Below are 25,671 nucleotides of genomic sequence, written 5' to 3' on the forward strand. Positions count from 1 at the left end.
GACCAACTAACAAGGGGATAGAAAGGGCCGAGATGAGTTCTACATCTAAAAATGACCTTTAAGTATATTAACGACCAATTGCAATATTAGACCAAATACATCAAATCATTATAAAAAAGGGATTTTGTTACTCACTTACTTGTAAGCGATTGAGACGGTGAAGGAAAGACTGCAATCGAAACGGCAAAAGGAGGATGACAAGCTAACGTGAGCGAGACAGTCAAGAGGAATCAACACGATATAGCAAGAAATCGTTCTTGATAATTACAGAGACGAAACAGCGCCATACAGAGAGGGATACGAGTAGTTAGGGACTAGGGTTCGTGAGTAGTTAGGGTTCGTGAGTAGTTAGGGTTCGTGAGTGTTAAAGGGTTTCTGAGAGAGAGATTCGAGTGGTGAAGGGTTTCAATCGTGTGAGTAGTGTTCTGGATTAAGGGTAGGTAAGGGTTTCAATTGTGGTGAATGGTTTCAGGTGAATAAGTGTTATGGGTTCGTGAAAGAGAAGAAGTATGAATTCGATGATGATGATGAGGGAAGAGGGTGGTTCAAACAATTTGGGGTTTTAGGGTTCAATTTAAGTGAGGTGAACAAGAGAGTGACTTAGGTGTGGTTTATTGTGGAGTTCGTTTATTGCGTAAACAATTTCAATGGTTTGGCTTTATTTTTTGTCTAGTTATTAGTAATATTTGATTTTTTTTTTAGTAATTTGTAAAAAAAACAACCTTGCGTCAGCTTTGCTGTCGCTAATAATCAGTCTCCAAATTGGTCTCTATAATCACTTAGCGACCGATCTAGCGACCGCAATATTAGTCGCTAATAATCGGTCTCTAATTTGGTCTCTGTAATTATTTAGCGACCGATTTAGCGACTGATTTTTTTTTTACTTTGACGCCCGAAATTCAGTCTCTAATTCGGTCTCTATAGCGACCGAATTATTTCGGTCGCTAAATCGGTCTCTAAAAGCGAATTTTCTAGTAGTGAACGGCTGAAAAATCATGATTTTTTTAGTATGAAATGAAAAAAATAGTGAAATTTCATGAAAAATTATGAAACATTTAATAGTCATATTTTAGTAATTAATCAAATACAATTTAGTATAGGAATTAAGGTTTTAATTAATAAAACTATATTATATTGAGCCATAAATAAGTTGTACTTAGTTTAGTTTTGTCTATTTAAATTTTTTGGGGTTTATTATGCTTTATACTATACGGTTGCAGTAAACGAGTTTTTTTTCGAGTCATACTAAAAGAATCATTTAAAAAAAGGCATAGATCGGCCCATATACGGACTAACTCGTTTTAATAGCTCTGGTTAACGCAATCATAAATTCATTCTAAACATTATTCGTTATATCAAGTAATTTAGTCGGTATAAATTTTATTCTTAAAATTCATAAGTGGGATGAGCGATCGAGTTCGAACCCCAACTTACTGTATATATATAATATTGCAATGTCTCTCCCAACAAAGCTAAGTTTACCGGACCATTCTAAACGTTGTTCTAATAAACTATATATTTTTGAATAAATTGAGTCAAATGTCAGCCACAAGTATATGAAAAAGGCATAGATATTTTTTGGTTACATAAAAAACTAAAAAGACATACAGATATTTTAATGTTACGTGGGTTTGGTTTTTTGGCCTATATAAAGGGATAGCACAAGCTTTGGCTAGGCACAAACCGTAGAGAAGTGAATAGAGAAATGACGATGACGAGCAGCATGAATGAATCAGAAGCTAAGCTGGACATGAGAAGAACTGCAAATTATAAACCCAACATTTGGAAAGATGATTTTCTGCAGTCTCTTGCAAGTAAATATGAAGTGAGATATATTACTTTTCTTATTTAATTTCTTGGCAGTAAATATGAAGTGATATACGGAGTATATTACTTTTCTTATTTAATTAATTTACGATATTTTAGCTAGTATGCATAACACAAATGATGTCATTTATTTTCATTATTAATAAGTATTTTTTTTCCTTTAAGGTGGATAAGTGAAATGTCCGGGGTTCGAACCTCAGCCCTTACATATAAAATATAATGTCATTACCAACTGAGTTAAGGTTACGTGGACTCATTAAGCTACCTGACAAAATAAAATACTCAAATTAAAAAAACTCAATTATAATATTTTTCTTTTTTTGACAAACTCAATTATAATATGTTAAAAATTAAAATTGTTATATTGGATATTTTTCATGATTATTCTAATTCGAACCAAAAATCTCTCCTTTACATGTGTGTGATCGAATTTATTTATTTTTTCCGATGTGTGATCGAATTTTTAAATAGTGTTTTTTTTTTGTTTTGGTTGGATAATTCGTCCCAATAAGTTTACCTCAGTTGGTATGGACATCGCATTATATGTGTAGGAGCCGGAGTTTAAACATCAAATATTCTACTTATTCACTTTTAAGATGCAATTTATAGCCACTTTACTACTTGAAAAAAAATTATCTAATTCTATCATTTCAATAGAATCATATAATTTGTTGGTCTGTACTCGATAGTTTATAAATATCCACTTACAAACAAAGATAAAACATCACTTTTTCTAATATGATATAAATCCTCAACACTAAAAAAATCATATAATAATAGAGTCAAAACACTAAAAATATACCAACTTACCATGAGTTGTCGATTTGTAAAAAAAAAAAAAGACAATGAGTTGTCCAAATAACTAGGGATTTGGGACCATTTTGGAGAAAAATCTATAAAAAAAAAACACAAAATCAATTCCTTAGAAAACAAGAAAATAAATTATGAATAGGATGTTCAACCTGCTGAGTAGACCTGACAGTCTAATTAAGATTAAATGATTCATATTTAAAATAATTTTTTTATTTAAATTATATATTTTGTTAAAGTGAAATTACAATATAATATAACATTATTAGTGTTGTATTGTTTTTTAAGTGGTTAAGTAGTTTCATATATATATTTTTATAAATATTTTGTTTTTTACGCAGAAAGAAGAATTTGCTATGCAATTAAACAAGTGGGTGATTGAAGTGAAATGCCTTTTTGTTCAAGAGTTGGACGTTTTGCAAAAATTAGAATTGGTTGATTGGATTCATAAACTAGGCCTTGCTAGTCATTTTGAGAAGGAAATAGATGAGTTTCTTCAAACTATATTTGTCTCTGCCCAAAATTTTAACAAATTTAAGGTGAAAGATAATATGCACATGTCTACTCTATGCTTCAAGCTTCTAAGGCTGCATGGTTACCATGTTTTTCCAGCAGGTTAACTCTCTCTCTCATAAAATAGGGAAACCAAAAGTGCAATTAAAATAACAATTTTTTTTACTAATGTTACAATATATTGATCTTTTAAATCGCCTACGTGGTTAACAAAATTGGATACATGAACAATTTAAGAGGGTGTCACATGAACAACTTAGACAAAATTTTACGAAAATGACGAACTTAACTATTTTAACATCAATAAAGGACTAGTTTGAAATTTTTTAAATATAAATGATCAACATAAAACTTAAAATAATCGTAAAATTTTAAGACTAAATATGTAATTAAGTCTTTCTTTAAAATAAATGTCATTTTTTAAATACACATATTTTTTCTATAGAATAACGATATCCAACTAAACAACATTGATACCTGTTGTGAATTCGGATTGAATCACACCAATAAAATAATTGATGTGTGGAGCAAATAACGATTAAGCAATCAAATAATGAGATCGGCAATAAAAATCACAAATCAAAAGATAAAGCGATAAAAGAAAAGAACACAAGAGAATTGTTTACCCAGTTCAGTCAATGTGACCTACTCTGGGGGAGAGAGCAGCTCTCCGATCCACTATCAAACTTGTTCCTTGATTATAATGAAATTCACCACAAGAGTTACAAGATTTAGAGTTTTTCCTAAATCTACCCTAAGCCCGAATTTCTTCCCGTGACCAAGAAATTCAATATGAAAGTGTTTCCCAAGGTGATAGAATGTTTCCCTAACCCTAGAGTCTTCCCAAGATGAAATCTCTCAACCCTAGCCTTTTTGTTAGCCTTTGAAACCCTAAAATCCCCTTAAAAAAGTCAGAAAACGCATAACATATATATAGGCCCGCAGACACTACGCCTGGGCGCAGCCTCCCACGCCTGGGCGTGAGCAACCTGAGTTCAGCCCAGTTTTTCACGCCTGGGCGCCAACTCCCACGCCTGGGTGTGAGCAGGCAGAGACTACCAAAACATGATTTTCTGATTTTTACATTATTTCAAGGCAATATTTAACAATACCAAATAATTATTTATGTTCTATTTAATTAGTTATGGTTTACAACCAAACCAACAAGGCAACAACCTAATTTTTGGTTATTTATGAAATTCAGATATACTAAGCAACTTCTTGGATGTGAGGGACAACTCATTTGCTAGTAATGTTAAGAATATTGTGGAGCTTCTTGAGGCCTCACATTTGGGTTTAGACGGTGAACAAATCTTAGAAGAGGCCAAAAAATTTGCAATAAATTGGCTCAAAGATGCTCTCAAGTCAACTTCAAGTTCTATCAACATAGAACTATGTGATAATAACATGGTTGTTCAAAGAGTGGTCCATGCCTTGGAGCTTCCTTCTCATTGGAGAGTACCATGGTTTGATGTGAAATGGCACATGAATCAATACCAAACTATAGAACACATGGACCCCGTTTTACTTGAACTTGCTAAGTTAAACTTCAACATTATACAAGCTAAACTTCAAAAGGAGGTCAAGGAATTATCCAGGTACATATTTTTAGCCATAAAGAGAAATGTGTCCATGTAAAATTTCAAAATTTTTATTTTGGTTTCCACAATAGTTTATATAGAGAAAAAAAAATAACTTTGCCTTTAAATTGAGCCCCTAAAAATGGGCGGTGAAATTTAGTTCCTTTGGATTAGTTGTTTTTGGGCTGATGCCGAGTTTTCAAAAATAAATAAATAAGTGGAGGTTTTATGTAATATTACCAAATATTGCATTCAAACATGAGTTTATGTGTTAAGATAAAATATTAGCAAAATATGACATCAAAGTTCGATTTTGATGTCTCGATTTTTGTTATTTTGATTTTATGAGCTTTTGGGTGTTAAAATTCATATTTAATTCATCTATAGTTTAAAAAATTTAAATTTTCTTTAATAGAGATATTTAGTGTCTTATGATGATGTCAGCAAAAAATCGCATAAAATTTTAAAAAAATATACATGAGATGACTAATTGTGGGGACTTGAAAGTCGAAAAATGTTTTGACAGGACTAAAAATAAAATTTAATAAGACTAAAAACATATTTATATTCCTATTAATTAATTATTATATACTTTAATGATTAAGACAATTAGACAACAACAAAAAAAGCTTTTTAAATAAAATAATTATTTTTAGAAGTTATTATCCTTTTTTTTTTCTTTTTTTTTGGGGTGCGCCAAGGCAAAGCAATAGTGCAACGCATTGGCGACACATGAGAAGCCCAATATCAAGCTATTGTGGTGGCTCCTCCACCTCAAAAAAGTAATTTAATATCGTGTGATCCAATGGACCACATATCAGATATTAAACTGATAAGAACAGATACTACACTTGATCTTAGCCAAAAGGCCAAGAAAGGTATGAAGTTATTATCCATTTGTTATAGTTTAAAAAATAAAAGTAAAGAATCTAAAAAACATATAAAAATGATTTTAAATGAAATTTTGTTTTGAATTCTAGAAAATCATTTTTGTTTTAAGTAATGTTGATTATAGTAAAAATCACAAAGTATCTTCTAATTTTCTTTAGCTTGATCACAAAGTTTGTTTGATCATGAACCTCACAAAAAGGATCCAAAGGTAGAGCTCGCCACTTTAAGTTAAAAAAAAAAAAAAAAAAGTTGGACATTGGCCAAATATTTTAGAGGTACATATTGAATGACATTTTTTATTAGAGACATGATTATTAGTAGTAGTACTCATATATTTGTCGTTAAAAAAAAAAAAGACATTTTTTATTCCTTAAAAATTTGGACAAATTTGTTAGTGGAATATATTTTTTTTTACTGCCGTATTACTAATCTTAATGAACTATATAATTTGTGTTTTAGGTGGTGGGAGAAACTTGGCATAAAAGAAGAGTTGCGTTTTGCACGAAATAGGTTGGTTGAAAGCTTCATGTGTGCAGCAGGGGTTGCTTTTGAGGCCAAGTATAAATCCTTGAGGAAATGGCTTACTAAAGTCATTATTTTCGTATTAGTGATTGATGATATTTATGATATCCACGCCTCATTTGAAGAACTCAACCCGTTCACAATGGCATTTCATAGGTTTGTTTTTCCCAAACCATCTATTTTTTTTATGGAGAATGTTAACTTGTGCCCTTAAGGCACATGTTAAGGAAGCAAAAATAGAAATTATTAAATGCTAATTTGTGCATTTTAACTTTTGAAGCATTAAATTTCTTGTATCATTAAATGATGAATTTCTATTTTGGTATATCTTAACATGTGCCCTAAGGGCACATGTTAACAAGACCCTTTTTTTATTAACATGAAGGAGATTATTAGTTACGTGCATACTCATAATGATAAATAAATAAAAAATAATTGAGGGACATAAAGCCTTCCAAGTAAGTCCACACAAAGTGTAGATTAACCTAAATAGAAAATTACAAACAATTGAAACAACACAAGTTTGAGGTTACATGTTCTATTTTCATGGGTTAAATATGTTTTTTATCGTCCCGTGAGCTTAACTCAGTTGGTATGAGGTTGTATTATATATACAAGGGATCGGGATTCGAACTCCGATTATCTCACTTATCCACCTTAAGGGTGGAATTTCTAGCCACTAGACAACTTGACAAAAAAATATTTTTTATTGTCCCCGTGGGCATAACTCGATTGGTAGGGACATTACATATAATGTGCAGGGATCGGGGTTTGAACCTTGATACATCAACTATTCACCTTAAATAGTGAATTTCTAGCCACCAGACTACTTTAAAAAAAATTGTTTTTTTACTTAATTTCAATAAATTTACAAAAAAATTATGGGTTACATTTTTTTTTTTAAATTATAGTGACATCTGCCTAACAAAAGTCCATGTACGACTATGTTGCTTTGTTTAATTATGATGTGTACCCTTTCTTCCTAATTCCTATATATATTTTTTCTTGTTATCACTTGGAACAATTATAAATCATGTTTATAATATAAACACAGATGGGATGCCAAAGAAATTGATGAACTTCCAGAGTACATGAAGATTTGCTTCAATGCACTTCAAGATATCACAAATGAAATTGCTTATGATATTGGAGGAGAAAAGAATTTCAATATGGTGTTACATTACCTAAAGAAAACGGTACTAATACTAAGTAATTATATACATGCTTAAATATGCAAATAATATGGATCATTTCAGTTATGGTCTCAGAACTAAAAGTGCAGGATCAAAATGAAAGTTTTTTTAAATTTAACGACCAAAATGACTCATATATTTACAGTAGTCATTTGCATATTTAAGCCTTATATATATATATATATATATATATATATATATATATATATATATATATATATATATATAACCAATGATTTTATTGTTTTAAAAATCTAAAAATCATTGAAGAAAATTAAACAATTAATTGTTGCTTATTATAATTTTTTTCCCCGAAATTTTACAGTGGATTGAGTTTTGCAAGGCCTTATACGTGGAAGCAAAGTGGTACCAAATGGGATATATTCCATCGTTGCAAGAATATTTAAACAATGCATGGATTACATCTTCAGGGCCATTAATTTTACTTCATTCATATTTTGCCACAATGTGTGAAGTAACAGATGAGATAGATGACTTTCCAGACATATATGAAGATTTGGTCTACAATGTATCTATCATCATTCGGTTGTGCAATGATCTTGGCACCGCAGTGGTAACTTTTTGTCTCATATAATAAATAAATTAGAGTGAAGAATTATTTTAGTTCCTTACAATTTTTTGACAAGTAATTAATTCAGTCTTTGATAATAAATATCAAATTAGCATCTAACACTTGTATAATTAGCTAGGGAGAAATTAGTCATTGTTTTATTATAACAGAGGATAATTTGTTTCGAATATAAATTATAGGTTTAATTGCAATTTTTGGCCACTCAAATATCATGATCGTTAGATTTTGTCCTCATTCTTTTAGGCTCTTATGTTTTTCTCCTTAGGGATTTGGTAATAGTCACCATCTCAATTTCCTCTTAAATATTCGCCAACTTAACATTATTTATTGATGTGACACATAATTTTCTAACATTTTATTAAAATTTAAACCTTAAAAAAAAAACACTAAAATGTTTGAAACCATAAATAAGGATTTTATTTGCTCTCAATTGCAGGAGTTAATTTTTGTTTTTTTTTCTTTTTAATTTTAAAGAAAGATTGAGAGTTTGGTGTCATGTTCAGTGGCGGAGCCATAAATTTTCTTTTGAGTTGGCTGTCAAAAAATTATAACATGTAAATTAAATACGAGAATCATATTGTTTTTTAATTAAAAATTGTTGTGTTTTTTTTTTGAAAAAATAGAAATTATACATTTTTAATTTTGTTATATACATAAGAAAATTAAATTTTTTAGAAAAATGTGGCTTAAGAAAAATATTGTTTTTGGAATAAGCTTAAGAAAGTTGATTTTTTTTTTTATAAAAATAAAAATAAATAAACCGAATACTTATTAATAATGACCAAACGGAACCGCTGGGCTACACTCACAAACTTGTTGATATTTTGCCCAAACGGATATATAAACTATTTTATACTACAAAAATATTATGGGTATTATGGTAATTTCCTATATTTTTGGGGTGGGTCATGGCCCGGCCGAGCCACCCTGGCTCCGCTATTGGTTATGTTAATAAACTAGCAGGCCATCCGTGCGTCCGCACGGGAGTCGCGGCGTTGCCGCTCCTCACTTGATAACATAAAATAGTAATTTATTGGGAAGTAGATTAAAAGATTGAAAAAATGAAATATATAATATTTGGTAAAAAAAATTAGAAAAGAACCATGGTAAAACTATCACAAAAAAATCTTATGTCTCCGTATTAATATTTGAATATAAATGATAATGTAGAAATTATGGAAAAATAGACTACCTTATTAATATATTAGTAAAAATATAGGCCTTGTAAAAACCACCAAAAAATTAGGTCTCTGTATTAATTATATGAGTATAAATATATCTTTTTAAAATTATTAAAAAATAGATAACCTTGTTAATATGTTAGTGAAAATATAGGTCTCACAAATATCATCAAAATAATTAGGTCACCGTATTAAATATGAGTATAACCCGTAAAATTGTAAAACAAAATAGACAACTTAATTAATAAAAGTATAAGCCCCGTAGAAATCACAAAAAAAAAATCCATATTAATATATGAGTATTTTATAGGTTCCGTAGATGTTATAAAAGAACGGACAAACGTATTAATATGAGTAAAAAACATAAGTCTCGCATAAACCACACAAAAGATCAGGTTATCGTATATTAATATATGAGTATAAATATAAGTTCACAAAAAATAGTTAAAAACTGAAAATTTTATTAATAGGAGTAAAAATATAAGCCCTGCATACGTGTATGATATAAACTGTTGTTGTTTTGTTTGGCATACCTTGTGCCAATCAGGACTCATTATTAATAATAAAATTCATTTTAGTTTATTCAAAAAAAAAAAACACAGGCACCGCAGAAATCACACAAAAGATTATATCTTCTGTTAATGCATGAGTATAAATATATGTCAAGAATGAGCAATCTTATTAATATATTAATAAAAAAAAATATGTCTCGTAAAAATGAACAAAATAATTAGGTCCTTGTATTAATATTTGATCTAGTATAACCCGCAAAATTATAAAAAAATAAACAACTTTATTAATATATGATTAAAATTATAAGTCTCGTAGAAATAAAAAAAAAGTTTATCTTATTAATTCATAAGTATAAATATATATAGGTCCTACATAAATTATTAAAGAACATGAAATCTTATTAATAAGAGAAAAAATATATGCCACTTTTTGCTTTTTCATAGACGTCCCACAACAACAACATAGTAAACCCTACTTTTTACTTTTTATTCTTGTTCATCTTCCAAAGAGGGGTGATTTTGGATCAATTTTTATCTGAAATCACCCCCTTTTGATTGTTTTATATTTTTTTATTTAAATAATTGATTTTCACACATTCTTATGTTTCATTTGAGTTTTCTTTTGTTGTTCTTGTCTGATGTTGTTTTAATCCCGTCTTAGTGCAGAGTTTTTTGTCTTGAGTTCGCGTATTGGTACGGTGTTCGGTTTAATTCTGTTGTAGTACGATGTTTGTTTTGTTCAGATTTGCATATTTGCTTCGATTCAGATTCAGTGCAGATTCACACGTACTCTACTTACTTGAATAAATGAATATTGTTTGTTATTAGTCTAAAAAAAAGAGGAAAAACATAGGTCCCGTAGAATTCACACGAAAGATTATGTCTCCATATTAATATATGACTATAACTCGTAAAATTTTAAAAAAAATAAACAACTTTACTAATATATGAGTAAAAATATAAGACCCGTAGATATATCCAAAAAAATTAGGTTCCCGTATTAATATGAATATAACCCGAAAAATTATTAAAAAAAAATAGGCAACATAATATTTTAGTCCTTTTTTTTTCTCCAATAATTTTCTTCCGCATAGAAAAATCTCATAAGAACGAAAGTCATATCTTTCTCGTTATATCTTTATTGTGTGATTTGTTTATGGTTTTGTTTCTCTGGTTCTTTGTAAACTTTTGTAGTCTACATCGGTACGTCTTGTGTTGGGGAGGTTGTCTATGTTAATATATCTCATTTTGGTTTGTTAAAAAAAATATTAGTCCTTATATCAACAACAAAAAATCTTTCAAAAAAAAAAACTTCTAAAAAATGTCATTTATTTTTCAACTATTTTCAACTTTGTATTTAATTTTTTGTGTTTTTTTTAAATTAAATATATCATTCACGCGCAACTGTAGAGAATAATCCTCTTGAGGTAACTGACAATTTTTATTGAATAAACACTCTAAAGAAAAAAAGAATAAACACTCCCTCTTTCTTCTTTTAACTTAACTCATATTGATTATAGGTTGGTTCCAAAAATATAACAAATTAATTCATATGGCTTAGTGGTAAATGTAATAAGAAGTGTAACTAAAAGGTTAAGGGTTCGAATCCTACTAAGAAAATTTTTAGCATTTTTCTACTAACTTTTTTTAATAAAGACACAAAATAACTCTGAATTGATTATGTGTCAAAAAATAAAAAAGGGGCAAATTGGGAATTTCATATGTATGTTCTTTTCTTATATAGTAGATTTTCAACTATTTTTAACATTGTATTTAATTTTTAGGGTTTTTTTTTAAACTAAATATATCATTCACGCGCAACTGTAGAGAATAATCTTCTTGAGGTAACTGACAATTTTTATTGAATAAACATTCTTATTATAAAAAAGAAAAAAAAAATAAACACTTCCCCTTTCTTCTTTTAACCTAACTCATATTGATTATAGGTTGGTTCCAAAAATATAACAAATTAATTCATATGGCTTAGTGGTAACTGTAATAAGAAGTGTAACTAAAAGATTAAGGGTTCGAATCCTACTAAGAAATTTTTTAGCATTTTTCTACTAACTTTTTTTAATAAAGACACAAAATAACCCTGAATTGATTATGTGTCAAAAAATGAAAAGGGGGCAAATTGGGAATTTCATATGTATGTTCTTTTCTTATATAGTAGATGATGTCACTTCAACCTAAAGTTTTTTTGAAAAAATAACTATGAGAGGACTACCAAATTTTAAAGGAGGAGAACATAAGGGGCAAATATCACTCTTTAAGAAAATAGGGTCAAAATTACACAATCACAATACTTACGAAGTCAAAAGTGCAAATTAAATAAGCTCAAAAACTATAATTTAAGTTAGTTTAAATTGCACTTATGACCTCTTAATTTTCACAAACTTGCGATTTTGATCCATAACTTTTAAAATAGCACTTGTGTCCCCTAACTTTTACAAACTTGTGATTTTAACCCCCTGACCAAGTCGACGCAAATGTGACAAGCCATGTTAATGTGGCATATGTGTCATTGAGCACACGGCAAAACATTATGACGTAGCATATTCGAGTTACTTAGCATATGTACATTGACTTTATCAAAATTAGTGGGGTTACCCTTTAACTTATTTCTTTGGATATCCTTAAATTATAGAAAAATTAATATAGAACTTGTTATGCAACAGGCTGAAAGGGAAAGGGGTGATGCTGCTTCGTCAATTATATGCTACATGAATGAAATGAATGTTTCAGAAGAAGAAGCAAGAAAACATATACAAGACATTATAAACAGTGCATGGAGAAAGATTAATGGACACTGTTCAACTCCAATTTCTTGGATGGGACCATTTTTTAATCAAGCCAAAAATGCAGCACGTGTGGCCCATACTCTTTACCTAAATGGCGATGGGTTTGGTATACAAGATCGAGATATCAAAAAACACATTTTATCACTTGTTGTTGAACCTTTCTAAGGTTTTAAGATTTGCAAATCAGCATTTTAGTGGATGTATTGCATTAGAATTTGAGAATATTTTTAGATTTTTCTATGATAAAAAGTGCTTTGTGTTTAATATTCAAGAATTTAATGTAGATTATCTTTTAGTAAATATGTAGATTTTGGTCAATTCTGTCTATTTGTAAGTATTGGGTTTTTGAGATTGGCTAAAATTTTGCAAAAGCCAACCAGCCAGATGCTGGATCGCGATGCTGTAGCATCATCGTACAGCATCCTGATACTCTGTTTTGCGCAGAATTTCTTTTTCAAATCAAAGGAAGATTTAAGTCGTTTTTATATTTAAGCATGTGCGACTATTCAAGACGTGGCTTGTTCTACAAGTTTTCCTGAAGGCGGTTTGAGAATTATTATTGAAAACAAAAATATAACTTGTTATATTTTTGAAAATAATAATTTATATTTTTTTTTGTTTTTGTTTGGCCACACATGAAACAAAACAAATTATATTTCTGGAAATAATATAGGGTTGGCCGCAATTCTACAGCTGTACATGTCTGAAGACCTAACTTGGACATCAAGACAATTGAAGACTATAAATATGTGAAGCCTCAAGCCTTTACAACTCATGTATTCTAAACCGTGTTGTTTACAAAGTGTGAGTTTTTAAGGTTTAGAGTTTGTGTCTTTTGTCAGCCTTTCTTGTGTCAATTTGATGCAAGTTTAGGACTGTGTTTTGTGTTGTTTATTGTAAGCTACTCCTAAGCTTTGAAGCACGGAGTTAGTGTGTGTGATTCACTCATAAGCTTTTAAGCAAGAGTGTGGTCTAGTTTCTAGGAGAGTGTCTCCATCTTGATCGTTATTATTGACAGCAACATGGTACGTGTTGTTAGAGGGAATTTGGGACGGGGTCTCATTATCTAAGAGGTTCTTAGGTAGGATTGCACGGGTAGTGTCTAGGCGAGAAGTCAAGTACCGGGTGTTGGTCGAGGGCTTTGAACTAGAGCTATTATAGTGGACTCATTCCTGGATTGGTATCCCCCAGAGTAGGTGACGTTGCACTGAACTGGGTTAACAACTATCTGTGTTATTTATTATTCTGTAATTTATTTATTTATTTACTGTGTTCTGCGACTGTCTTGCTGCAACATATGTTATAGCATTTTGTGCAGCATTGTGTTCACTGCGTGCCAGATTTCAGTAAGAGTGAATTTCATCCTGAAAATTAAGAGAAGGTTTTGATCGTAGAATTTATTTTTATTCTGGAACTTATTGTCTAACTTGTGTTTACTATAAATATATGCAACAAAATGATTAGTAAAAAAAAAAATGCAACAAAATGATTTTGTAAGAAAAACGTTTTATTAACTTGATCGTACAAGGAATACTCAAAACCCAAAATAACAATACAATTCAATTACATCGTAAACAAGTGAGTGGATTCGTCCTCAAATTAGCAAAAACGTAATTCTTGTTTTCAAACGACAAATGATATATGTTTAATCCTCTCTATCATCTTCACTATATTAGCCGTTTTTGTTAAAAAAGGACCAAAAAAATCATTTCGCTCCAACTTAAGGCACCAAGCCATGGCTAATCATATTCAATGAGGCGCTTTCTTATTATTCTTACTTTTGCAAACATCTTTATAGAGAAGAATATTATCAATCAGTTCCACTATAAGAAATAATATTTTTTTTAGAGGATCAAAAGTCCACGGAAAACACCATCGTTTCCTCAAAAATGTCATTTTTAAGGACTTTTCCTGGGAACAAAGATTGCCAAAAAAAACTGGTCAAAACTAATGCTTCATACTTTATGAGTTGACTTCCTCTAAGCGTATCTGTGTGCTTACAAGAAGCTCCAAAAACATTAAATAACTACAAGAAAAACCAAGCAATATCACCTTACTTTTTTGCGACCACTTCAAGTGTCAATTGGAATTGGTGAGCAAAACAATGAACATAGAACGTACAATTATTTTCTTTTATAATCAAACTTTTGAGTTATATTTTGCAACTAGCTCCATCATATCCTTATGCACGAACTCTTGACAAGTTGAATTATATTTTGCAAACAATGACTCTAATGCTAATTTTAAAGAAACCAAGAAACCGCTCAATGATGTTTCGTTTCTTGTCTACATAACGTAAAACAACAATCATTTTCTCCATAATTCATCAGTTAAAATGGAGAACAAATCATCATCACCACAAAATGCCAACCCAACTTCAATAAAAGAAGAATAATGTCATCTGTTGTGTTAAATTGAATATGATATTATCTTTTAATGATGTATGATTGTTTGCTAATAGCAACTTAATTCAATATGTTGTTTCTGATTCATTAGTGCATTACATTTTCTCGAATTTTTTTTTATAGACGAAATGGTAAAGTCGTTATAAATTCGAGGGAGTCGGGGTTCGAATTTGAAAATTCGTGTCACAAATGTAGATAAAGAGCCACTCCTGTTTTTCTTTTTCTAATTTGAAAATTCATGTGACAAATGCATCTCAACCTTCGTGTTCTCCAATCTCATATCTCATAAGATAACAACATAAACAAAATGCAACATCTTTTGATGCACTATACATATATTCCAACCAAATATCGAAAATTCAAAAAACCATTAACAATTAAAGTTACCAAAAAAACCCAAATTTTTGTTACGGGAAATTATGCTCATTTGGATGACAATTGTATTAATTAGTTTTTTCGGTAGATAAATGAAATGACAAAACAACCATTATAAACTCACACACAGATAAGTGAATGAGTTGAGGTTTAAACCCCAGATATTATATTGAACCTAATTAACAATTTCTCCATTTTTTTTGTCGGTTGAGCTACGAAAATATTCTTGAAAATAAAAATATTTATTTTTATATATTACAAGTGAAGATTCATTCTCTTCTCTCGTAGTATATTGACCACAAGAACGCTTTGTCTATCACTCGGTTCCCGCTATTATAGGGGACGCTTGAAAGTTTCTTTACATCCCTCATATTGTTTTTCTTTAATTAATAAAAAATAAAATAGAAACAAGAATAACAATAATAACAATGATAGTCATAGAAAGAAGAAACTGATTGTGAAGCTTAGTGAGTGTGTATAGAACAATGGAGAAATACTTAAGAGAGAACTTTTTCGTGCAACCCAAGCGACCACCGGAAGACGCTCTTCGCCGATGGAGATCCGCTGTCTCTGTTGTCAAGAATCCCCGTCGCCGCTTCCGATGGGTTGCCAACCTCGCACAACGCGCGGACGCAGACCAAAAACGCAAGAAGTTACAGGTCATTATTTCATCATTCAATTTTCCATTTCATTAAATAAAACATAAAATATTTTTCTTTGATCATTGTTTATTTTTTGATCCAATTTAGTATGGATTCCACATTCCAAATCTGTTTCTGTTAGAGATCTCAAAATCTAATTAGTTATAGTTTTTTTTTTGTTCCTGTCTCCTTAGAAATCAAGGACACAGTAGTACAACCCTATAGAACAGATCCTGTTCAAGTAAGGTCGTAATTAGTTATAGTTTTAATTGATTTCAAATTTAATTTAAAATTGTTTGTGATAAATGCGGAGCCCAACAAATTGCTATTAAGGCCAATTCAGAGCTACATCGCTGTCACTAGAAGGAAAAAAAAGTAAATATTTGTTCATTATCAATTTTTTTTTAACCAAATAAACTTAATTGAATTGAATTATATTGTAACGAGTTTGCGCACATAAGAACATGTCATTACATCGACAAAAGCAGTTAGCAACTATGTGTGGAGCCGATATCCATGAAAAAACTGGCGTCCACATTGCATTTGATCCATCCAATTGGCGGTTGAATCAACCAAATTATGTCCTATGTCCCTGGCTAACGTATCATGCAAGAACGCACTTGGTTGACGTCATACAAAAAATGCAATTTAGCCAAGAATTTATCACAATCATTAATTTATCATTTTCTACAAAATCTCTCTAAATGATATAAGTGCAAAATTATATCAAGTCATTTATTTGTAATGTATTCGTTCTTTATTTTTTGTTTCACATTGATAATTTATCATTATAAATGTGAACTTTTTTCACACGTATAATTTATCTTTATAAATGTGAACAAATAAGTTTTTATCTTATTTATTTAAAACATATTTGTCATTTATCTTCTTTTTCTTACACAAGTTTTTCATCTATATAAACATGCACAAGTTAATCTTTTTTGAAAAAAAATAAAAATTATTAAAAAATTGATGAAGTGGCAAGCCATATAGGATTATTTTTATTTAATTTTTATTTTAAATTATATTTCAATTGTTAAATTATATATTATAATATAATATTATAGGATAATTACACATAATATTTCCTTGTATGATATAATTGAAAATTTAAAAAAATCAAAATCCTTAATAAACCCTAAATTTACTATACTTCTTGTACGCTATTTTTTGTACAATCTTCTGGTAAACTCCAAAATTGAAATCCCCACCTCTTAAAGTCTTAATAAACCCTAAATTTACTAAACTTAAGTTTTATTTTAGGTTTAATTTAATGTTTTTTTTTTCAATGGGAATCGAACTCAAATTCTTTCGAACAATTTAATGACAGATGCATTATTTTAGGAAGAAATGGATTGCTGTCATTTATGTCTAAACGTGAACATAGGAGTTTTTACTATGAGTATCAATTTGGTTAGCTCAATCTTAGGAGATGTTATTATGAGTCTCTTGTATATATTTGCATAGTGCACTATATGAAAAGCATCAGAGCAATTTTTTGTCATAGGTTCATTTACTATTCATCTTAAGGGAAGCTCGTTAACCATTTGAGTCTAATATCTTGGTTTGTTTAATTAAATATTTCAAACCGTTCACATGAGCTCAAGGTTTTATTTTTAATCAAGTGCCCAAGTTTTGAACACTTTATTATGGTACTAGCGGCCAGACAGGGCGCATTCCGCGCCTATCTGTGTTTATTATGTAAATTTATGTCGGAAAAAAAAAAAACATGGTTTATGTTATAGTAAGTTTGTTAATAAAAGATTAATTTGCTGCTAAAAAAACATGTCTTATGTTATAGTGAATTTGTTAATAAAAAAAATTTTCTACTAAAAAAAAATCAAGGGTATTGTTGGTATTATGAAAAAATCGACACTATAATTTTTTGTATCCTCTTTAAATATAGGTATAGATAAATAAATAAATAAGATAAAAATACGTTTGGTTTACAAAAAAAAAATAAAAATAAAAAATTAACTCGTGAACGTTTATAAAAGATAAAGGACACGTAAAAGAAATGATGAATATGTTACAAAATAAAAAAGTTGTACAAAAAAAAATAAGAGATTAATTGGGGCATGTCTATGAAGATAACAGATTCACATAAAAGAAGAAACAAAATAAAGTAAGAATTTGTTACTAATAAAGATTCTAATTTTACCTACTTTAAAAGATTTCTATATTTTTGTCACTACTTTCATGAGTTCCTCCACTTCAAAGCTCTCTCCTCTCCAAACTCAAAATCAAAGTCTCCCTGCTGTGCTACTTGACTACTTGTTTAACGATCGGTACATGTCCATAAGTAACCGACCATTAATTGAAACTAAACGATAGAACTGTTACAATGTTCCGATTATCAAGTTTTACTAATAAAAAGGTTTGTGGTTTTTTTTTCTCCTTTGCTTTTGTTGCGTGATATAATTGTGAATTTGGTATATAGTAACAATGACTAAGATCAAGTGTAGTATCTGTTCTTATCAGTTTAACATCTGATATGTAGCTTGTTGAGTTGCACGATATTAAATTATTTTTTTGAGGGGAAGATGTCACCAGAGTAACTTGCCTTTGGGTTTCTCCCGTGTAGCCAATGTGTTTCACTATTGCATTGGCTAGTGCATGCCACTTAAATAAAAAATAAAAAAATATATATATTTGTTCATATGCCATATTTCAATCTGTGTTCTGATCTAAATCACATCAACATGATGTTTTAAGCTGATTATAACAGATGTTCTAGTCATTAGATATTTGTAGCAAAATACTACTTATTCTCTATTATAACTTATAGCACTATCAAATTTTGGGTCAACTCATTAAATAAATTGTTATCACAGCCATTATTTCAGTCCAAGCGGTTTAAAATTTGATAATAAAAGCATTATAACAATTTTTAGTTTTACTTTTTATTGGTACAAAAGCATAATGACAATTTTGTTTTGGAAGATTATGACTTTTTTTCAGTCACACTCACACTTCAAGTTGCTCCTGCTTATGAAAAAAGTTTAGTCTGGAGGGAAAAATTCATCTTATGTGCCCCACAAATTCCCCAGATTCCCCACAAAGATTAGTCTCCGCTAACAGTTGTCGAAACTTCGTACCTATAACATGGTAATCTAAACAAAAAAGGTCATCAGCTGATGAAATATTGAGTCAAATAATTTCTTGGTAGCAAAGTTTAATTTTTTTTTTTTATGAGACATTATTTATGATAAAGTTGAACAATAATATTACATGTGCAAAGAAATTATACTTCATAAAATAAGAAGAAGAAAACATACATGAATTGAATGCCATGAGCTTATATTCCCTTATAAACGTTGCATGACATGCATTTATAATCTGTTTTTCTAACACATTATGCATATATATGCTTTAAATTATCTTGACCAGGAAAAGATTCGAGTGGCTCTTTATGTACAAAAAGCAGCATTGCATTTTATAACTGGTAAACTACATTCAATAGCTTTCAATTCATTTAACTTTTTTTCGCTCGTTTTGTTTTGTTCTGTTCTGTACTGTTTTTGTTACACTTTTCCTTTCCTTCTTTTTCACATTCAGCTGGAAGCCGACCAACCGGTAAATACATGCTCTCCAAAGAGACTCAAGAAGCAGGTTTCGGAATTGAACCGGATGAATTAGCATCCATCATTAGATCCCACGACACTAAATGTTTAGATCAACATGAAGGAGTTGAAGGATTAGCAAAAGCTGTCCGTGTATCGTTTAAAGAAGGTGTTAATTCGAGCGACATAAAACATAGACAAGCTATTTATGGTCATAATCGTCATACCGAGAAACCCTCAAGGAGTTTTTGGATGTTTGTTTGGGATGCAATGCAAGACTTAACACTAAACATCCTTATTCTATGTTCTGTAGTTTCAATTGTTGTTGGAATCTTAACAGAAGGTTTTCCTAAAGGTATGTATGATGGAGTTGGGATCATACTATGTATTATTTTAGTGGTTCTTGTCACTTCAATAAGTGATTATAAACAGTCTTTGCAATTTAAGGATTTGGATAAAGAGAAGAAAAATGTCGGCATACATGTTACAAGAGATAGTAGAAGACAAACGGTTTCGATTCATGATCTAGTCGTTGGAGATATAGTTCATCTCGCAATCGGAGACATAGTTCCTGCTGATGGAATATTCATATCAGGTTTTAGTTTATTGATTGATGAATCGTGTTTATCCGGTGAGAGTGAAGCCGTGAATGTTGATCAACAAAAGCCTTTTCTTCTATCTGGAACCACGGTTCAAGACGGTTCTGCTAAGATGCTAGTGACATCGGTCGGAATGAGGACAGAATGGGGAAGATTGATGGAAACTTTGAATGAAGGTGGTGATGATGAGACACCTCTTCAAGTGAAACTAAATGGTGTTGCTACACTTATTGGAAAAATAGGGTTAGGTTTTGCATTGTTAACATTTTTGGTTCTTACCGGTAGGTTTTTGTTGCAGAAAATATCTCACGATAGTATCACTAAATGGTCTCTAAATGATGCATCTAAGCTTCTCAATTTCTTTGCAACTGCTGTTATTATAATAGTTGTCGCTGTTCCTGAGGGTTTGCCTTTAGCAGTTACATTAAGTCTGGCATTCGCAATGAAGAAATTAATGAATGATAAGGCGCTAGTTAGGCACTTATCGGCATGTGAAACAATGGGATCTGCTGGCTGTATTTGCACTGATAAAACTGGAACATTGACTACAAATCAAATGGTTGTCGACAAGATATGGATTTGCGAACAAAATAAGGCGATTAAAGGCAGCAATCGTGATGATAATGTATTAAAGAACTCGATTTCGGAGGAGATATTTGATCTCTTTTTGCAGTCAATATTTCAGAATACTGCCTCAGAGGTTGTTAAAGGTGAAGATGGAAAGACCAAGGTCGTCGGTACTCCAACAGAATCAGCATTGCTTGGATTTGGTTTGATTTTAGGAGGTGATTCTAAGTTTTACAATGACAAGTATAAGATAGTTAAGGTTGAACCGTTCAATTCAACCCGAAAAAAGATGTCAGTTCTTGTTTCTCTTAGCAATAACAAAACTAGAGCATTTTGTAAAGGAGCATCAGAAATAGTGGTTAAAATGTGTGACAAAGTTGTTAATTCAAAAGGTAAAGTTGTTGATTTGAATGAACAACAAAGAAATAGCATCAATGAAGTTATTAATAGTTTTGCTTCCGAAGCACTGAGAACACTCTGCATAGCTTTTACGGATATTGAAGGAGGCTCTGATGGTAATAACACTATTCCCGAGGATAAATATACTTTAATCGCTATTATTGGGATCAAGGATCCCGTAAGACCCGGAGTTAAAGAAGCTGTGAAGACTTGTTTGGAAGCTGGAATTACTGTTAGAATGGTTACTGGTGATAATATAAACACCGCTAAAGCTATAGCTAGAGAATGCGGTATTTTGACAGATGGATTGGCCATCGAAGGACCAGATTTTCGTAACAAGACTCAGCAAGAATTGGAACGGATCATACCTAAATTGCAGGTTGTGTTACCGTTCTTTGTATCTAATTTATTTAATTTCTAGAGTGAAAATTCATTTTAGTCTCTGCAAAAAACACTCGGTACGATTTTAAAAGTGTCTCGCACGGACTTACCAGCTCCAGACATATTATATTAGTCCCTAACAAAACTTTAAACACTCAAAATAGTTTTTGACAATGCAACTATTGTTCTGATTTTCTAATCTTAAGAATCCATATGTAAACTTTTTTCTGATTTTCTACTTTTTATGGAACATTTATATATGGTTGGTCAATGTTTGTAGGTAATGGCTAGATCTTTGCCACTTGATAAGCACACCTTGGTGACCCATTTGAGGAAAGACTTTAATGAAGTTGTAGCAGTAACAGGAGATGGGACCAATGATGCTCCAGCATTGCATGAAGCTGATATTGGATTTGCTATGGGTATTGCTGGAACAGAGGTTTGTCACATGCTTAATCCTTAACTCATATAGTTTATTATCTTTTGTTGTTGTTTTTAAGAATAATGTCAGAACAGGACCACCCCCACCCTTTACTTTAGAGCACATTTAGCATCTGATTCTAGATAGTGGACTTCCGATCACTATTACAACTGACGTATCTGATCTGTATTATAGATCAGATACATAAATTATTCAATGAATTTAAAAAATGGTTTTTGGTTATAATAGTGATCCGAGGTTATTGGTTTAATTAGCCAACAAACAATGAAGGCCGATACGCATACTGCATGCGACATACCAGACAAAAGAACATTGACAAGATAATAATTTAAGAAAATAAAAGTAATTGAATGTAGCTAAATATGCTAGTGTCATATCAATGTAAGAAACCGATACATGTCAAAGACATGACTTCGATCAAAAGTCTAGGTGCTACATAGATTGTAATGTTAGGAATTTTCAAAATATGTTTGGTAATCACTTTATTGGTTGAGAATAATTGTTAAACTTCATCTTGTCCAGGTTGCAAAAGAGAATGCAGATGTAATTGTAATGGATGATAACTTCGCAACAATTGTCAATGTTACGAAATGGGGGCGTTCCGTTTATATTAACATACAAAAGTTTGTCCAGTTCCAGTTAACGGTTAATGTCGTAGCTCTCTTGCTAAATTTTGTTTCAGCTTGTGTATCAGGTACTACATAATACTCTCTCTAGTCCCTTTTATACGTTAGGTTCATTGAATAACTGTAAATCTGATACATCAATTATTCAATTAATCACAGGTTCTGCTCCTCTTACTGCTGTTCAAATGCTTTGGGTAAACATGATTATGGACACATTAGGTGCATTGGCATTGGCAACAGAACCACCACATGATGGATTAATGAAGAGACCACCTATTGGAAAAAATGCAAAGTTCATCACTGCAGTTATGTGGAGGAATATCATTGGTCAAAGTCTTTATCAAACTATTGTTCTTTTGATTCTGAAATTTCGTGGCGAACAAATTCTTAATCTCAAAGGACCTGATGCTGCCACTATTCTTAATACTGTCATTTTCAACACCTTTGTGTTTTGCCAGGTATTTCATTACTTAACTTCTTGTTTGAATTTTATTTACTAACCCTGTTGTAGATCATGAATACACTATGAAGCACGGACACAGACACGACAGATATTGAAATTTAATACTTACTTCAATTCCATATTGAAATTTAACAGGTATTCAACGAGGTAAATAGTCGTGACATGGAAAAGATAAATGTATTCCAAGGCCTATTCAGTAGCTGGATTTTTCTGATGGTAATAGCCGGAACAGTTTGTTTTCAAGTCATAATAGTCGAGTTTCTTGGTACTTTTGCTCAAACAGTGCCGCTGTGTCGTGACTTATGGTTAACAAGTGTGATGATTGGTGCTGTAAGTTTAGTAGTAGCTGTTGTTTTGAAGTGCATTCCTGTTCCTGTCAAGAATTACGTCGCACCGCGTCATGACGGTTATGAGCGGCTCCCAACTGGACCAGAGTTAGCATGAATGAATATGAAAGATAGTTCAGATCACTATTATTTGCTTACATGCATTCTTTTAAACCCTTTCATGTCTCCAATTCAGGAAAAATTTTGTTTTTTTAGTCAAAACATTAGTTTGATAGTAAACATATACAGGAGCTAAATCCATTAATTTGATTTTTTTTTTTTTTTTTTTGCTTTCAATATACGTTAATTTACAGGAGCTAAATCCATTAATTTAACAGTTATGAGGCACCTATAATTTCATCACTTTTTATGTGATAGCTAATGGTTATTGGATACAAATTTAGTTACATTGTTCATTGAATTAAACTAATTTGGTAACAACGTGGACAGCCGTGGGCGGCCATTGTTGCTACCCGCACGGTCTTGATACGTGGCACTTGCTTGCGCTCAAGTGCTCGTACAATGACCGGGATGCCCTCTGAGGGATGTATCTTGGGAGGACTTGATCGCCTTTCGCGGTTCTTTTCTAACGTTCCGCCTTGAGAAAAACAGATAAGTTTTGAAGGGGATCAAGGAAAATTATATGACCCCTATGAACACAGAACTTGGAAATGGGGTTGAAGGGCCCATTGTGATTGATGAAACCAAACTCATGAACCAGGCCCAAGAGAAACGCAAGTCCAAGAAGCCTTAAATAAGGTTGAAGGTTGCAAAAGAAAATCTAAAAAAAAATAAAAATCATATTCTTCCCCAACTATTTCACTTCCCCAACTGTCACAAGTTTGTATATGGTTTTTTAAGTTTCAAATCGATGGTTTTCTTTTGGAGCATAACATATATTTATGATTGAGAGCACCCAGAGAAAGAAAATCATAGATTTGAAGCTTGAAATTCATATACAAAATATGGTAAAATGACTAAAATGTCTTGAAAAAAGATAAAAGACTAAATTGTTACTTAAAATTAAATTAAGGGACCAATAGGATAATTTTACCTAATTTTTTAAAGTTAATTATGGTGAAACTTTGAATGCAAGAAATCCTATTTCATATTAGATCCACAATATTTATTTGTTGTTTTGGTTGATCCATAATATAAAACAAAAAATGGTTGTCAAAAATGAAGGAAAAGAAAAACAATGGTTGTGTTACTGTCATTGAGAAAATGTTAAATATGTATGTTGTGTAGTCATCAAATTTTGAAAGCAACTAACGTCTTAACATCTCAAAACCAATCAACCAGATAGCAATAGCATGACGGCTTGTGCTTATCCAGCAATATTGGTTTTTCATTTTTCCCATTTGAAAATTTCTACAGTTTTCAACATCACTTTTGCAGTAAAAAAACCACACGTTTAAAGTTTAATATTGACCTTTGCATATTTAATTATCACAAACACCTAGGATTCTTGAAACTTGAATGAAGTAAAATGGAGGAGAAATAAATCGAAGTAACTCACACGGACTGTGTCACTCACACAAACTCCTAAAGATTCCAGTAAATTTACTGCCCACTTTTGTCATACGTGTGGGCATCTACCCTTACTTTTAGATCTGTTCATGTCCTTTGTTGTCATCATGAAAAGTTATAGGGAAATTATATTTAATTTTAGGGGAAATAGTCATTTTAGTCCATGAATGTGCAACTCGCTGTCATTCTAGTCCCTGACCGAAGAAAAAATACAAAATAGTCTCTGATTCTGCAATCTGTTAGTCATTTTAGTCCTTAACGTTAAAAATGACCGTTAACTTTACAAAAAAACTGATGTGGCATTTTTTTGGGGACACATGACATGTTGACTAGACATTAGTTGAACAAGTGGACTGATGATATGGCGAGGGACCAAAACGACAATACGAGGGACCAAAATGACAATATATTTTTTTTCACTTCTTCAAAATGTTCACCTTTACCTTTAGCTGTAGAAGCTACTCAAATTCATGAAAGCAAAGGCTCAAAATTAAGCAATGGTAGGAAAAAAAAAAAATAGGATTTGGTGGCAAAGTTGGAATTATCTTTGGTCACTCGTAAAACTAACATGATTAGAGCCAATTGTTTATGCTCTCAACTACACCCAATTTTTATTGATGATTTTTTAAAAAATTTGGGTTTAAAATTATGGATTTTATTGATAAATATATGAAGAAGGAGTGAGAGGAAGAAGATGAAGAAATGAAAAGAAAAAAAAAATATTGTCATTTTGGTCCCTTGTATTGTCATCTTCGTCCCTAGCCATATCATCATATCACTTGTCCAATTTATGTCTACTCAGCGTGCCACGTGTCTCCAAAAAGATGTCACATCAGCTTTTTTGTAAAGTTAACAGTCATTTTTAACGTCAGAGACTATTTTGTATTTTTTCTTTGGTCAAGGACTAAAATGACAGTGAGTTGCACATTGAG

General features: G+C 31.1%; 2 protein-coding genes, 2 non-coding genes and 1 pseudogene across 4 annotated transcripts; 3 read left to right on the forward strand and 2 right to left on the reverse strand.

The window, feature by feature from the left end:
* Positions 1 to 1,680: 1,680 nt before the first annotated feature.
* On the forward strand, positions 1,681 to 12,909 carry LOC123924643 (alpha-farnesene synthase-like). Its single transcript, XM_045977597.1, has 7 exons — positions 1,681 to 1,825; positions 2,979 to 3,252; positions 4,355 to 4,748; positions 6,081 to 6,299; positions 7,198 to 7,339; positions 7,662 to 7,910; positions 12,300 to 12,909. Exons 1-7 carry the CDS (start codon positions 1,706 to 1,708, stop codon positions 12,585 to 12,587), a joined length of 1,686 nt encoding a protein of 561 aa, XP_045833553.1. The 5' UTR covers positions 1,681 to 1,705; the 3' UTR covers positions 12,588 to 12,909.
* LOC123882621 lies at positions 5,417 to 5,612 on the reverse strand. The gene has a single exon (XR_006799937.1). It is a non-coding gene; the product is annotated as a U2 spliceosomal RNA (small nuclear RNA).
* A 3,083-nt stretch (positions 12,910 to 15,992) lies between the features above and the next one.
* LOC123882600 lies at positions 15,993 to 16,094 on the reverse strand (annotated as a pseudogene).
* Positions 16,095 to 18,277: 2,183 nt separating this feature from the next.
* LOC123882626 lies at positions 18,278 to 18,466 on the forward strand. The gene has a single exon (XR_006799941.1). It is a non-coding gene; the product is annotated as a U2 spliceosomal RNA (small nuclear RNA).
* An 833-nt stretch (positions 18,467 to 19,299) lies between these two features.
* LOC123923204 (putative calcium-transporting ATPase 11, plasma membrane-type) lies at positions 19,300 to 23,913 on the forward strand. Its single transcript, XM_045975882.1, has 5 exons — positions 19,300 to 21,350; positions 21,633 to 21,791; positions 22,317 to 22,488; positions 22,580 to 22,878; positions 23,019 to 23,913. The coding sequence occupies exons 1-5, from the start codon at positions 19,428 to 19,430 to the stop codon at positions 23,325 to 23,327; spliced, it is 2,862 nt and encodes a 953-aa protein (XP_045831838.1). The 5' UTR covers positions 19,300 to 19,427; the 3' UTR covers positions 23,328 to 23,913.
* Positions 23,914 to 25,671: the final 1,758 nt, after the last annotated feature.

Source organism: Trifolium pratense, linkage group LG4 (genome assembly GCF_020283565.1).
Source record: "Trifolium pratense cultivar HEN17-A07 linkage group LG4, ARS_RC_1.1, whole genome shotgun sequence".
Classification (NCBI taxonomy): domain Eukaryota; kingdom Viridiplantae; phylum Streptophyta; class Magnoliopsida; order Fabales; family Fabaceae; genus Trifolium; species Trifolium pratense.

What these genes read in the sequence shown, in the direction of transcription:
- LOC123924643 (XM_045977597.1), top strand. Translation starts at nt 1,706, where the DNA reads ATGACGATGACGAGCAGCATGAATGAATCAGAAGCTAAGCTGGACATG. An exon ending in TTACCATGTTTTTCCAGCAG is followed by an intron (nt 3,253 to 4,354) that starts GTTAACTCTCTC and finishes TATGAAATTCAG; the next exon opens with ATATACTAAGCAACTTCTTG. An exon ending in GAGGTCAAGGAATTATCCAG is followed by an intron (nt 4,749 to 6,080) that starts GTACATATTTTT and finishes TTTGTGTTTTAG; the next exon opens with GTGGTGGGAGAAACTTGGCA.
- LOC123923204 (XM_045975882.1), top strand. Translation starts at nt 19,428, where the DNA reads ATGCTCTCCAAAGAGACTCAAGAAGCAGGTTTCGGAATTGAACCGGAT. An exon ending in TGTTTCAGCTTGTGTATCAG is followed by an intron (nt 22,489 to 22,579) that starts GTACTACATAAT and finishes AATTAATCACAG; the next exon opens with GTTCTGCTCCTCTTACTGCT. An exon ending in ACACCTTTGTGTTTTGCCAG is followed by an intron (nt 22,879 to 23,018) that starts GTATTTCATTAC and finishes GAAATTTAACAG; the next exon opens with GTATTCAACGAGGTAAATAG.